The 13,001-nt window shown below is 35.4% G+C and overlaps 1 protein-coding gene across 1 annotated transcript; it reads left to right on the top strand.

Moving 5' to 3' along the window:
- The first annotated feature begins 586 nt into the window (after positions 1–586).
- On the top strand, positions 587–1,788 carry LOC126892731 (E3 SUMO-protein ligase ZBED1-like). Its single transcript, XM_050662367.1, has 2 exons — positions 587–1,428; positions 1,527–1,788. Exons 1-2 carry the CDS (start codon positions 964–966, stop codon positions 1,722–1,724), a joined length of 663 nt encoding a protein of 220 aa, XP_050518324.1. The 5' UTR covers positions 587–963; the 3' UTR covers positions 1,725–1,788.
- Positions 1,789–13,001: the final 11,213 nt, after the last annotated feature.

The following is a 13,001-nucleotide window of genomic DNA, read 5'->3' as shown; positions in this document are numbered from 1 at the left end:
AAATATAATTATTTGATTTATTTCCAAGCAATTTCTGCAAAAAAATTTGAGTCACCTCTCAACGTCCATCTCAAAACAGATCCGCCCTGGACTATAAGATCTATAAGACTATTAATATTAAATCCTTTTAAAATCCTCAATCGCAAAAACTTTGACTTTGACTTTGAAAGGGTTGGTAAAGGTGGTTTTTGCATGTTATTACAAGTTCTAATTGTCTGAAATGAATTAAACAAGCTACATTTTCATATGTAAACATTTTTTCGCATCTCTGATGCTAATCTTTCTATTCTGAAGAAAAGGGAATCTTAATGCGAAAAATGTATGAGGAAACTGGTGAAAATCTTTAAAAAATATTAAAAGAGGTAAATTATGTGGCAATCACTTCCGATTCCTGGACTTCAAGGGCAACAGAGTCATACTTGACAGTAACATGCCATTTTGTGACCAATGATTTTAAATTACAGTCTGCTGTTTTGTCTACAAAACCTTTAAAAATGGGTCTTAACAATACATCAGAAAATCTATTATCTGCTCTAACTGATATTTTTTGGAGTGGAATATCGAAAACAAAATATGCATAGTTACAAACAATGCAGCTAATATGAAGAAAGCTTGTGAGCTTTTAAAGAAAAAGCACCTTCCCTGCTTTGCCCATTGTAATAATTTAGTTGTTCAAGACAGTATTAAAATAAATCCGCTGAAAGATCTATTAGCCAGATGTAAAGAAATTGTGCAATACATAAAAAGTAGTAATGTTGCTACTGAATTATTTAAAAAAGAACAGAATAGAAAAACTCCATATAAACTAGTTCAAGAGGTAAGTACCCGATTGAATAGTGCCTATAAAATGATATCAAGGATACTATTAACAAGTGATCCACTTAATAAAGCACTGCTTAAAGGTTCTAAAGCCCCTGCTCGTTTGTAGAAGAACTATCGATTTTGAGGGAAGTACAGGATGTGATGGCATGTTTTGATGAGGCAACGACAAAAATATCAGACAATACATATGTAACAGTATCTCTTGTCATTCCCATTATTTGTGGAATTCACAAAATTCTGACAAATAAGATACCAGAATTGCAAACAGATGAAGGCAGACAAATTGGTTTAACATTGTTGGATTCAAGGTTTAAAAAAGAAGGCTTTATGAGCAATGAGAATGCTACATCTGCATTACATTTTCTGGAACAAGAAATGAACTACATGATGAAAAAGCAAGCAGGTGATATTGTATTAGACCAAGATTCCATCGCAGGTCCTAGTCGCACAAGTAGTTCTTCAGGTGCGTCTTACTTGTTTTCATTTGTGGAAGAAAAGGTACATGACAAAATAAAATCTTCAATGGTTGATACAATTATTATGGAGAGGCAATACAAGGAGCGACATAATTCTGCCCAAGACACAAATCCACTTCTATTTTGGAAGGTAAGGTTACTTGTGCCATATCAAAAGCATCTATATTGTAGTGGTCAAGACTGTCAAATAATATTAAGCACAGAAGTAATTAAAATTTTATTTTTCAGGTGAATAGCAATGATTTTGAGCCCATGCTAGAGCTGTCCAAAAAATATATCTGCATTCCAGCTTCTAGTGTAGAGTCAGAAAGGACATTTAGCACAGCTGGACAAATTGTATCTGACAGACGGTCAAGGATAAAACCAAAAAATGTAGACATGTTAGTTTTCCTTAATAAAAATCAATGGTTGATTGATCAACAGTAAAACAATAATAACTAGAGATTTTCTCCTTAAAAATGTAATATAGGAGTTTTTTGGTGACTGCAAACTGCAAGTTTTAAGATTTGCAGGTTGCACCGAAAAACTCATATATTACATTTGTATAGAGAAAATATATAGTTAAATGTACTCTTGATTTCTAATATACACTGCGGTGCAAAAAAATCGATCCACTAAAAATTTGGTCATTTTTGATGTTTTGAATTTCCTAAAAATGTTGTCCGATTTAAGTGATTTTTTACCACGTTAGAGCCTAATCCATTGACAATATCGATGTAATAATATTGTTGCTAGACAGTTAAACTGTCATTGTATACCGGGTGTACGAATCAAACTGTGTTTTTTTCTCAAAGTTCGCATCACCCTGTGGACTATTCTAGCATTTATAAAATACTGAAATTAAAACCCAACTAAAACCCAATAGGCTCAGGTTTTCTTAACATTTGGTTTTTCGATTCATTCGCGTATGTTGAATAATAAAAAAGTTAGGTACTTTAACAACTGGCCATGTTCGTCATCAGTACAGGGTGTTTCTAAATAAGTGCGACAAACTTTAAATGACAATTTGTTTTATGTCCTCAAACGTTTCGTTTCGAAGATACGGGATGTTCAATTTTTTTTTAGAAACTGACGATTTATTTATTGCTTTAAAATCAGTTGAGATATGCAGATCAAATTCGGTGGGTTTTAAAACGTAGTTATTGCACATTTTTTGACATACAATTGAGGCGCTCAGCGCCAAAGTGAACTAAGCGACAATTTGGAGATTTGCTGAATACGCTCTTAAATGAGTCCATATTTTTTATACTATAATGCCATAGAAGTCTAACAGACAAAAATGTAGTGGGGAATTTTTTATCAACAGTTATTTAGTTTGGCACCAATGTCAACCTCTGATACGTTCCATGTCACACTGACTTAAGCGGCGAATACATTGTGTTTTTTAAATAGGCTTGTGAAGTGATTTTTTACATGCGACTTTTGGTGGTTAAAATATAAGTATTTATGATTAGAGGTCTCATTAATTCATGGAAAATGCCATTTTGCTACTACAATATAGTCTCTCTATAACGAACACATGTATTACGAGGTTTCGCTTATAACGAGGTACATTAGGTGTCCCATGAAATTCCTATAATAGGACTATAACCAAAATTTAATAAAAAATTTTGGTCTTGGTAAAAGGTATATTATTTTAAAAAGCCCTATAGGGCTACAAACATCGAACAAAACGTTTTCGCTCTAAAAAGAGCATCATGAGTGTTGCCTAAAATAAGTATAACCATATTAATTATCAAAATGTTAAACTTAAAATGATGACCAAGGTAGAAGCAAAGTTTGGTTATACTTACAAGAACATGGTGAGCCAACCAAAAAATACGAAGGTCAAAGCCTTTCAAAAATGGACTAAAAGTCACATCAAAATGCTAACATAGCAAATTCCAAAGGATGGACTGTTGCAACTGACGCTCACCTTTTCCGTTCCTACCAGCAAAATAGTTTGGCTAGGTTTAAGGCAGGTTTTTTCTGCATACTTGAAAATGCGTTGGGTCTGAAAACCAGTTTTTTATGTAAAATGCAGGGTGTGTGGTTCTTTCGCGCCTGTTTTTGGCTAGCATTCGTGTGCCGACACTCAAGCAACCAACATGCATCGATTCATTGTAAATTTAGATCGCTAAATGCGAAATCTCTTTGTAAAAGTTTTAGTAAAGTAGTGATGTTCAGTTTGTTTGTGAAATGATTCTCCAGAATAAAGGTAAATTCGTTTATTTAGCTTACTCCCTGCAAGAGTTTTAATTATTTACCCGAACCACATCGAAGGAAGCCACCCCAACAGGTGCCTTGCACGAAGTAGAGGGTATAAATCAGCCCCCCACTCCGTTCACCAGTCTTTAAACACAGACCCCAGATTATCTTTATCACTAAATTATTATTTTTTTTATGAAATATGATTTATGAATGATTTATGATCATATGAAATTATGATTTTTCGAGAAAATGTAAATGAAATAGACTAAAGAAAAGACTAAGTTTTCACTCTAGAAGTCTCAAGTTTTGCAACGAAATTGAATATGGTTATTCATTTTTGATTTACATTTACTCTGATTGGAGTATGAAGGGAACCATTCTCGTTGGAACTTTACCGCTCTGAGCAGATGGGACGTGAAGTGTAAATTGTAGAACTCCCTCATCTTCCTTAGTCTCAGCATCCGTATGGCTTGCAAATTGTAGAAGCCTCGGAGGTGTAACCAGAGAAGGTTCCCATTGTTTTCATTCTGGTGGGATGTAGAATAGCATTATGTTGTTTTATATGCCATTAGAGTGAAAACTTAGTCTTTTTGCTAGCAGTTGCCGCTAGGGCATCTATGCCATTTCGTTCGTTGCAATCCGGGACTGCACGCTGGGGTTTGTTTTGGTTGGATCAGAGAGAGCAGCACATGTGCCTCCTGATGAGAGATTAATAAGTTTCGAAACTGTATTTTCGTTTTGCAACGAAATTGAAAATGGTTATTCATTTTTGTAAATGAAATGTTTATTGCTTTTCTAAATGTTAGTAAAAAACATCTTTATTAATAATTATTTTATTTCTGCCTTCATCGTAACAAAAATATCTATTGAAGGTGCAGATAAAGAAATCCTACCACATCAAGAACTTAGCGATAGATGCGGCCAAGATACAGTCGTCAAATCAGCTAGGGTTACAAAAGAAAAGCACTATAAACAAATTTTCTGGAGGATTAGACGCTCAGGCTGGCATCGACAGATTTGCAGACCCTGCTGATTCTGACAGGCATGGGAGCCCGGTGCAGCCTGGGCCCCAGAAACGACAAATACCAGATTCTTATGGACCTGATACGTAAGATAGGGGTGATACAATGGACCCTCTGTAGGAGGTCTGAAGGGCTTACAAGTGGGCATTGTCCCGATGCACCATTCCTAGGGATGAGCATCGATGGTCGATGTTAAGAAACTATCGATGGTCATACACCGATGGTCGATGTTTTTAACATCGATGTTTTTCGACCATCGATGGTGAATTCACGATGTTTCTTTCAGTTAGTTTGACATTGACCAACAAAAAGTTGCCTAACCTGCGAGTGGCTGTTATCCCAACATGTAAAAGCCCAAATGTGGTGTCCACAAAAATTTTTAGTAGTTGGTATTATTAGTTCATTGTTGTTGTTTTGTTTCTAGTTTCTGTTCTTTCTTTTCTTATTTGCAAGTTCAGTAAGCTGTATCAAGGGAGTGTCCATTTTTTCATTTTTTAACCGAAGTAATGAGAGTAATTTAAAATGCCTAAAAGAAGTTGCAATTTGGCTTCATTTTGACAAATCAGCCGATGGAAAGTCTGCAAAGTGCAAGCATTGTGGAAAAATTATTAAATCAAGTGACTTCCAACTTGAGAGGCCACGTGGAGAGCATGCATAAAAAATGTTATACACTCCTGGCCAAAAAAACCTGGACACCTTAAAAATAGGTCATTTTTGGTGTCACGTATCTCCTAAACCTGTGGTCCGATTTTAGTGATTTTTTTAATATGTTATAGCCTTATTCTTTAACAATATCGCTGTGATAATATTGTTGCTAGACAGGTAAATTGTCATTGTATACCGGGTGTATCAATCAAACTGTGTTTTTTTCTCAAAGTTCGCCACACCCTGTAGAATATTCTAGCATTTATAAAATACTAAAATTAAAACCCAGCTATAGCCTCATGTTTTCTTAACATTCCGTTTTTTGGTTCATTCTCTTATGTTGGATAATAAAAAAGTTAGGTACTTTAACAACTAGCCATGTTTTTCATCAATACAGGGAGATTTTAAATAAGTATAACAAACTTTAAGGGGTAATTTGAATGAAAAAATAATCGAGTTTGCTTTATAAACGTTTGTTCGCAAATGCTTCGTTTCTGAGATACAGGGTATTGAAATTTTTCTTACAAACTGACGGTTTATGTATTGCTCTAAAACCGGTTGAGATATGAAAATGAAATTTGGTGGGTTGTAAGAGGTAGCTATTGCGCATTTTTTGACATACAATTAAAAATTTAATGATTCATTATTGGCGCGCATCCGGGTAATATGACCCGAACGGGTAATGGTCTGAATTTAAAAAAAAATTAGTACGCCACTGAGATATTTCAAATTAAAAATAATTTTTGAATTTCTCGTTCAATTTACAACAAAAAAATTTTCTTGCCTTTTTTCCACATGAGTCACCGTGTTTATGCAAAACAATAAAACATCTTAACGCTTACAAAGTATTCGAGGTAGTTTCCATATGCATGAAACTTATTTCAATTACACTCCTGGTTAAAAAAATCAGGACACTTGCATTTTGTTTATTTTCTAAAATTTTCTCAATGTATAGTGGTTTTAATTGGGAGGATATAAACAGTGATGACAAAACAAGTTCATTCACAACAATTAAAACGATTTTGTAATGTTTTTAAATGACCGCGTTACCATAGAAACAAAATTTTGTCAAAAAATGACACTTCTGTCTTGTGTACCAGCGATAGTTTTTGAATTTTTTATTGCGTTTACGATAAGCTTCACGTTTATTCGGGTAAAATCAGATAACTGTTTATTAGTTTTTCCATATTATCGTGTTAGTATGATTAGTACGTTACATTGCATTACGCAGTGTACGTTATATTGCAAATCAGTTGAATATTGCCAAAAGTACCGACCATAATGCTATTACTAAGTATCGTCAGACTGGAGAATACACTAGAAGACCAGGATCAGGCAGAAAAAGGTGTAGAGGTCAGCGTGATGAACGTTTTTTACAGATTTCCGTATTACGGAACCGCTCTTTAACGTCAAATGTTCTCGCTAGTGGTTTGCTACAAGCTCGAGGAACCCAAATTTCTGGACGAACTGTAAGAAGAGTTCTGCATGAAAGTTGTTTACGCTCTCATAAGCCAGTAGCATGCCCTAAATTAACAGCAGCTCATCGGGCTAACAGGATGAGATTTGCGAATGACCACAGAGACTGGACTGTTCAGCAATAGAGTGATGTAATGTTTTCTGACGAGTCCCGTTTTTGCCTACGATCTCCAGACGGACGCGAACGTGTATGGAGGAGACATGGAGAACAATTTGCACCTTGCTGTATTTCACCCAGAACGCCGTTTGGTGGCGGAGGTGTTATGGTATGGGCAGGTATTTCTTTCCACGGACGCACCGAATTAATTTTTATCGAACATGGAAGTCTGACAGCAGATAGATATATACGACAGTGTCTAGAGGAGAATGTTGTCCCCTACGCCCCTTTCGTTGGGGATAATTTCTTATTTATGCAGGATAATGCGCGTCCACATAATGCGCGAATCGTCATGGACTACCTAATTCATCATCATTCTCTTTGCCTTATCCCTATGCGGGGTCGGCTTCCCTAATTGCATTTCTCCACACAATTCTATCTTGGGTCATATCAATGTTAATACCCTTTACCAACATGTCCTGCCTTATCGCCTCCCCCAGGTCTTCTTTGGTCTTCCTCTCCTACTCCTTCCAGGAACCTGCACTTCAGCTATTCTTCGTATTGGGTTATTAACGTCTCGACGTTGAACATGACCAAACCATCTTAACCTATGCTCTCTCATTTTGGCATCAATTGGTGCCACACCTAGACTTCCCCTAATATACTCATTTTTAATTTTATCCTTCTTTGTCACTCCACTCATCCATCTAAGCATTCTCATTTCCGCCACATGCATTCGTTGTTCCTCTTTCTTTTTCACTGCCCAACATTCAGTTCCGTACATCATAGCCGGTCTTATGGCTGTTTTATAGAATTTTCCCTTCAGCTTCATTGGAATTTTTCTGTCACACAACACACCACTCGTTTCTTTCCACTTCATCCATCCAGCCCTAATTCTACTGCATGCATCTCCATCTATTTCTCCATTACTCTGTAATACCGATCCTAGGTACTTAAAACTATTGCTTTTCACAATCATTTCACCATCCAAAGATACCATTTTATTTGTAGTAGCTCCATCTTTAAATGAACATTCCAAATACTCTGTTTTTGTCCTACTAAGTTTTAAACCTTTTTCCTCCAGAGCTTGTCTCCACTGTTCCAGTTTTTGTTCTAAGTCTCTTTCACTATTTCCTACTACCACGACATCATCAGCATACATTAAGCACCATGGAATGTTACCCTGTAGTTTCGCTGTTATCTCGTCCAAAACTAATGAGAATAAATACGGACTAAGCACAGAGCCTTGGTACAATCCTACTTTCACATGAAATTTGTCAGTCTCTCCCACACCTGTCCTAACACTAGTTGTTACTCCCTCATACATATCCCTCACAATCTTTACATATTCACCAGGGACTCCTTTCTTGTTGAGTGCCCACCACAGAATCTCTCGAGGAACTCTATCATATGCTTTCTCAAGATCAATGAATACCATATGAGCGTTTGTTTCTTTACTCCTGTATTTTTCCATCAACTGCCTTATAATGAAAATTGCATCTGTTGTTGATCTACCCTGCATACAGCCAAATTGATTCTCGGATATTTCGGTCTCTTCACGTATCCGTCTGTCAATTACTCTTTCCCATATTTTCATGGTGTGGCTAAGCAGTTTTGGACTACCTAAACCTTTTGGATTACCTACCTTTGGATCACCTAAAGGACTACCTTTTGGACTACCATGACTACCGTCATGGACTACCTAAATACTGTCGAAATTCCAGTTTTGGATTGGCCCGCTTGTAGTCCTGGCATGAATCCAATAGAACATTTATCGGACGTTTTAGGGAAAAAGATTACAAAGAGGCAACCATTGCCAGTATCAATTCAAGAGCTGAAAATAGCGTTGAATGAAGAATGGGAGCATATACCGCAAGCACAAATTCAGCAACTTATTGCAAGTATGCCTAGGCGGATTGAAAGCCTCCGCAGATGTAGAGGAGGCAATACCCGGTACTAAACCAAAAGAATAGTCAACTGTGGGCAATTAAAATGTTATTTTTCCTTTTCTTTAAATTTTCCAACAATGTTAATTTTTTGCGTTGTTTATTACTTTGTTGTGGGTTACTTATTTTCCCTGTTATTACTTTTTAGTGTTTTAAATAAATTATTTTTATTATTTATATTTATTCCCCCCCCCCCATTTAAACCCCTAACAGATAGAGAATTTTAAAAAACGTACAAAATGCAAGTGTCCGGAATTTTTTTACCAGGAGGGTACTGTGTAAACGGTAAGATGTTTTAATTTTTTGCAGAAAAACAGCGCCTCACATGAAAAAGGCAAGAAAGGTTTTTTGTTGCAAATTTAACGAGGTATAGAAAAATGATTTTTAATTTAAAATATCTCAGTGGTTTACTAATTTTTTCTATAAAAAGTTCAGACCATTACACGCACGGGTCATATTAGCCGTATGCGCGCCTTTGGTGAATACAAAATTATTAGTTGTATGTCAAAAAATGCGAAATAAAACCCACCAAATTTAATTTTCATATCTCAACGGGTTTTAGAGCAATACATAAACCGTCAGTTTGTAAGAAAAATTTCAACACCCTGTATCTCAGAAACAAAGCATTTGCGTACATACGTTTATAAAGCAAACTGTCATTATTTTTTCATGCAAATTACCCCTTAAAGTTTGTTATACTTATTTAAAATCTCCCTATATTGATGAAAAACATGGCTAGTTGTTAAAGCACCTAACTTTTTTTATTATCCAACATAAGAGAATGAATCAAACAACAAAATGTTAAGAAAACATGAGGCTATAGTTAAGTTTTAATTTTAGTATTTTATAATTGCTAGAATATTCTACAGGGTGTGGCGAACTTTGAGAAAAAAACACAGTTTGATTGATACACCCGGTATACAATGACAATTTACCGGTCTAGCAACAATATTATCACAGCGATATTGTTAAAGAATAAGGCTATAATATATTAAAAAATCACTAAAATCGGACAACAGGTTTAGAAGATACGTGACATCAAAAATGACCTATTTTCAAGGTGTCCAGGTTTTTTGGCCAGGAGTGTAGAAACGAGCAAACCAGGGAGTGAGGAACCTCAGCCAAGTGAGCCAAGTGGAAAGCAAAAATTAGATAATAATGATTTTTCTGTATCCAGTCAAGCTGATGCTGGACACGCTGGTCCAAGTACAAGCACACAAAGAGAATTTGTAAATCCAAGCCCTGCTATTCGAATAATGCGGCAACCATCAATAGTCAACACAATTAGACAAATTGAGTTATACAAAGGAGGCAGGCAAAACAAAAAAATAACAAGCCATTCTTTACATGATTTGTGAAGACATGGTGCCATTCGCAATAGTTGAAAGGGTTGGTTTTAAAAAACAGATGAAGGATGCGTTACCTCACTATGTGTTACCAAGTCGATTTACCCTCAAAAGGCAAGTCAAAAGCAAGTATGATGTAGTTTCTTCATCAATGCGAACATGGCTATCAAACAAAAAGGTAACATTAACCACAGATGTGTGGACGGACCTACAGATGAGAAGCTTCTCCAGCCTAACAGTTCACTTCGTAGATGAAGAAAATCAATTATTTTCAGGGACAGTGGGTATGATACCGTTAGAAGCTCGACATACTTCTGAGTACCTTTGTGAGCAACTAAGGTCTCAATGTAGTGAGTGGGAAATTCAAGAACAGAATATTGTTGCCATTGTAACAGGTAATGGGCCTAATATCGTGAAGGCTATTAATATTTTTGTAGGGTCCAAAAGACATCTTCCGTGCTATGCACATACACTTAATTTAGTCTGCCAGAATTCTCTACACAATTGTCCAGAACTTGTCGAGCTTCTGGATAAAGTGAAAAAAATTGTAAGTTGGTTCAAGCAAAGTGTAGTAGCAAGTGATGAACTAAGGAGTGCCTCACCAAATAAAAAGGTCCCCAACTAGATAGAACTCAACGTTTAATATGATCGAAATATTTTTAGAGCTGCGACCAATCATAAATGAGATAGTTAATAGGCATTATTCTGCACCAATTATGGTAACAGCAGCTGAGGTCGAAATATTATCAGAAATATGAACATTCTCGAGCCATTTCATACAGCAACTAAGGAAATAAGTGGAGAAACTTACCTGACAAGCAGTTTGTGCATTCCGATAACCAGCATTACAAGAAAAAGACTATAAGCTGTAACTGTAGACAAGGAACTGACTCAAAAAACTATATTTGGTGACCTTTGACCTCGCGTAAATTATTTAGCTCGTGTCGGATTTATGAGGACTTTTTAGATCTCATTTATGATGTTATTTTGAACAATCCTGCCAATTTTCAGCTTGATGGTAATTTTTGTACCCTCGGATGTGTAAGTTGACAGGAGTAATAACGATAAAAGATTTTTCTATTGTAGTTTTCTGTTTTTCAGAAAAAATAAAATGTTTTTAAAGTTTTTATTAGGTGCTATCAGAATAAGAATGCTAATATAAAAATTTAACAAGACTAACTGCGTTAATGGACTCCGTCACTGTTAAGCTATCGAGAAAGAGGTGTTTAAAACGGCTCCGATATCTTATTCGAAAATTTCGGATAATATCGAGTTCATTCAACAACAAAGTGCTTTTCCCGCGAAATAGTGGCAGTTTATTAAATTCTGGTGATTTGGGTGATAAAAATATCTCGAAAACTAATAAATTTAGACGGGGAATGTTATCTAAAAATTAAAGTACGGTAATGGTACTTTTCAACAGTGATATAAAATACAGGGTGTTCCTTTTAAAATTACTGAGAAAATAATGTCTAATTTTGTAATGTGAAGCTCAAAGGTGGCTAAAATTTTTGTTATTAACTTTTATTGCTATCTATTACTATAGCGGAGCTATTGAGCTTTACCCTACTAAGCAATCACCCTGTAGATGTTTACACAATGGGTGGTCCAACGAAAATTTATTTTTAGATTGGCTGAAACCTTTCCAAAGAATCACTAAGTTAAGTGAAGAGGACCCTGTCCTGTTAGTGAATAATCATGGAACCCATATTTCTTTGCCATGTTATGATTTTGCCGTTCAAACCACATTCACATTATGTAGCTTCCACCCCATTCCTAGAAGACTTCAGCCCTTAGATGTTTCTTTCTACGGGCCTCTTAAGAATGCATTTAATAAAAAGTTCGATAATTTTATGAAAACCAATTTTCATCAAAAATTCACTCCATGCGATATTGCTCCGATATTCAGCGAAGCTTACTTGAGGATTGCTACCTTCGAAAAGGCAGTGGCAGGATTCAAAGCATGTGTAATGTTTCCGTTTTAACCATATAAATTCAGTGAAGATGATTTTGCTCCTGCTTTTTCAGTCATAGAGCAAATAATTTTTAAGGACAAGGAGGAAAATTCTGAAAAAGTTAATGATACCGCTACTAATAAATTTACGTAAACAGAATGGAGAATTTAAGAAAATCATCAGTTTGATGAGAATAGGGAACCCTGTGCCAGTACAATAGATGCCACAATACATATAAACCTTCCATTATGCTTAAATATTTTCAAAGAAGAATATGAACAAAAATTATTTACTGATGGAAATTGACAACAAAATTGTTTTAGTGGTTACCAAAGATCAAGCTTCTCTAATTGAAAAACATATCATAGCACAACATGCATGTAATAATTCGTATTCCCAAAGGGCAGGCAGAATAACTGCTTCAAAATTTAAGGCAGTATGTAGAACAAAAAAGACATCCTCCTTCTCTTAGCCTAATAAAATCAATTTGCTATCCTACAAAGCTTTTATATAGAACGAAAGCAACTGATTGGGCCTTGAACAGGAAGTAAATGATATTGAAAAATATGCAGAATTTTTATAAGGAGGCCACCACAGGTGGCCACAAATAGGTTTATCGCCAGATAAATTAGTCAATTGCAAATGCTGTAAATGCGGGCGACAAGAAGTAAAATGCCCTTATTTGCTTCATAATAATAATGGACAAGACAGAAATGAATACTTGGCATTTTAAAAATGTTGTTTAATTAAAGAAAATGAGTTGGTGATTTTAAATAAGAATTATTCTTATTACTAGCAGGTCCAATGCCAAATATTCGTATAAAATTTATTATATTATTGTGACTTTGTTATTTGGTCACCAAAAATCTTTTTTATGCAACGAATTCTACCAGATTTTAATTTGTGGAATGACAATCTTAAACTTATTTTAAAATTTCATTCAGAAATTATAATCCCAGAACTGTTAGGTAGATATTTTACAAAAAGAGAAGACAATGCGAAAGTTGAATACTGGTTTTACTGCAA

Source organism: Diabrotica virgifera, chromosome 9 (genome assembly GCF_917563875.1).
Source record: "Diabrotica virgifera virgifera chromosome 9, PGI_DIABVI_V3a".
Lineage (NCBI taxonomy): Eukaryota > Metazoa > Arthropoda > Insecta > Coleoptera > Chrysomelidae > Diabrotica > Diabrotica virgifera.
The sequence above is the reverse complement of the archived record's forward strand: the minus strand, read 5'-3'. Positions and strand labels throughout refer to the sequence as shown.

Coding starts and splice junctions, on each gene's coding strand:
- LOC126892731 (XM_050662367.1), top strand. CDS start 964: ATGGCATGTTTTGATGAGGCAACGACAAAAATATCAGACAATACATAT. Junction 1,429..1,526: donor ATCCACTTCTATTTTGGAAG/GTAAGGTTACTT, acceptor TTTATTTTTCAG/GTGAATAGCAATGATTTTGA.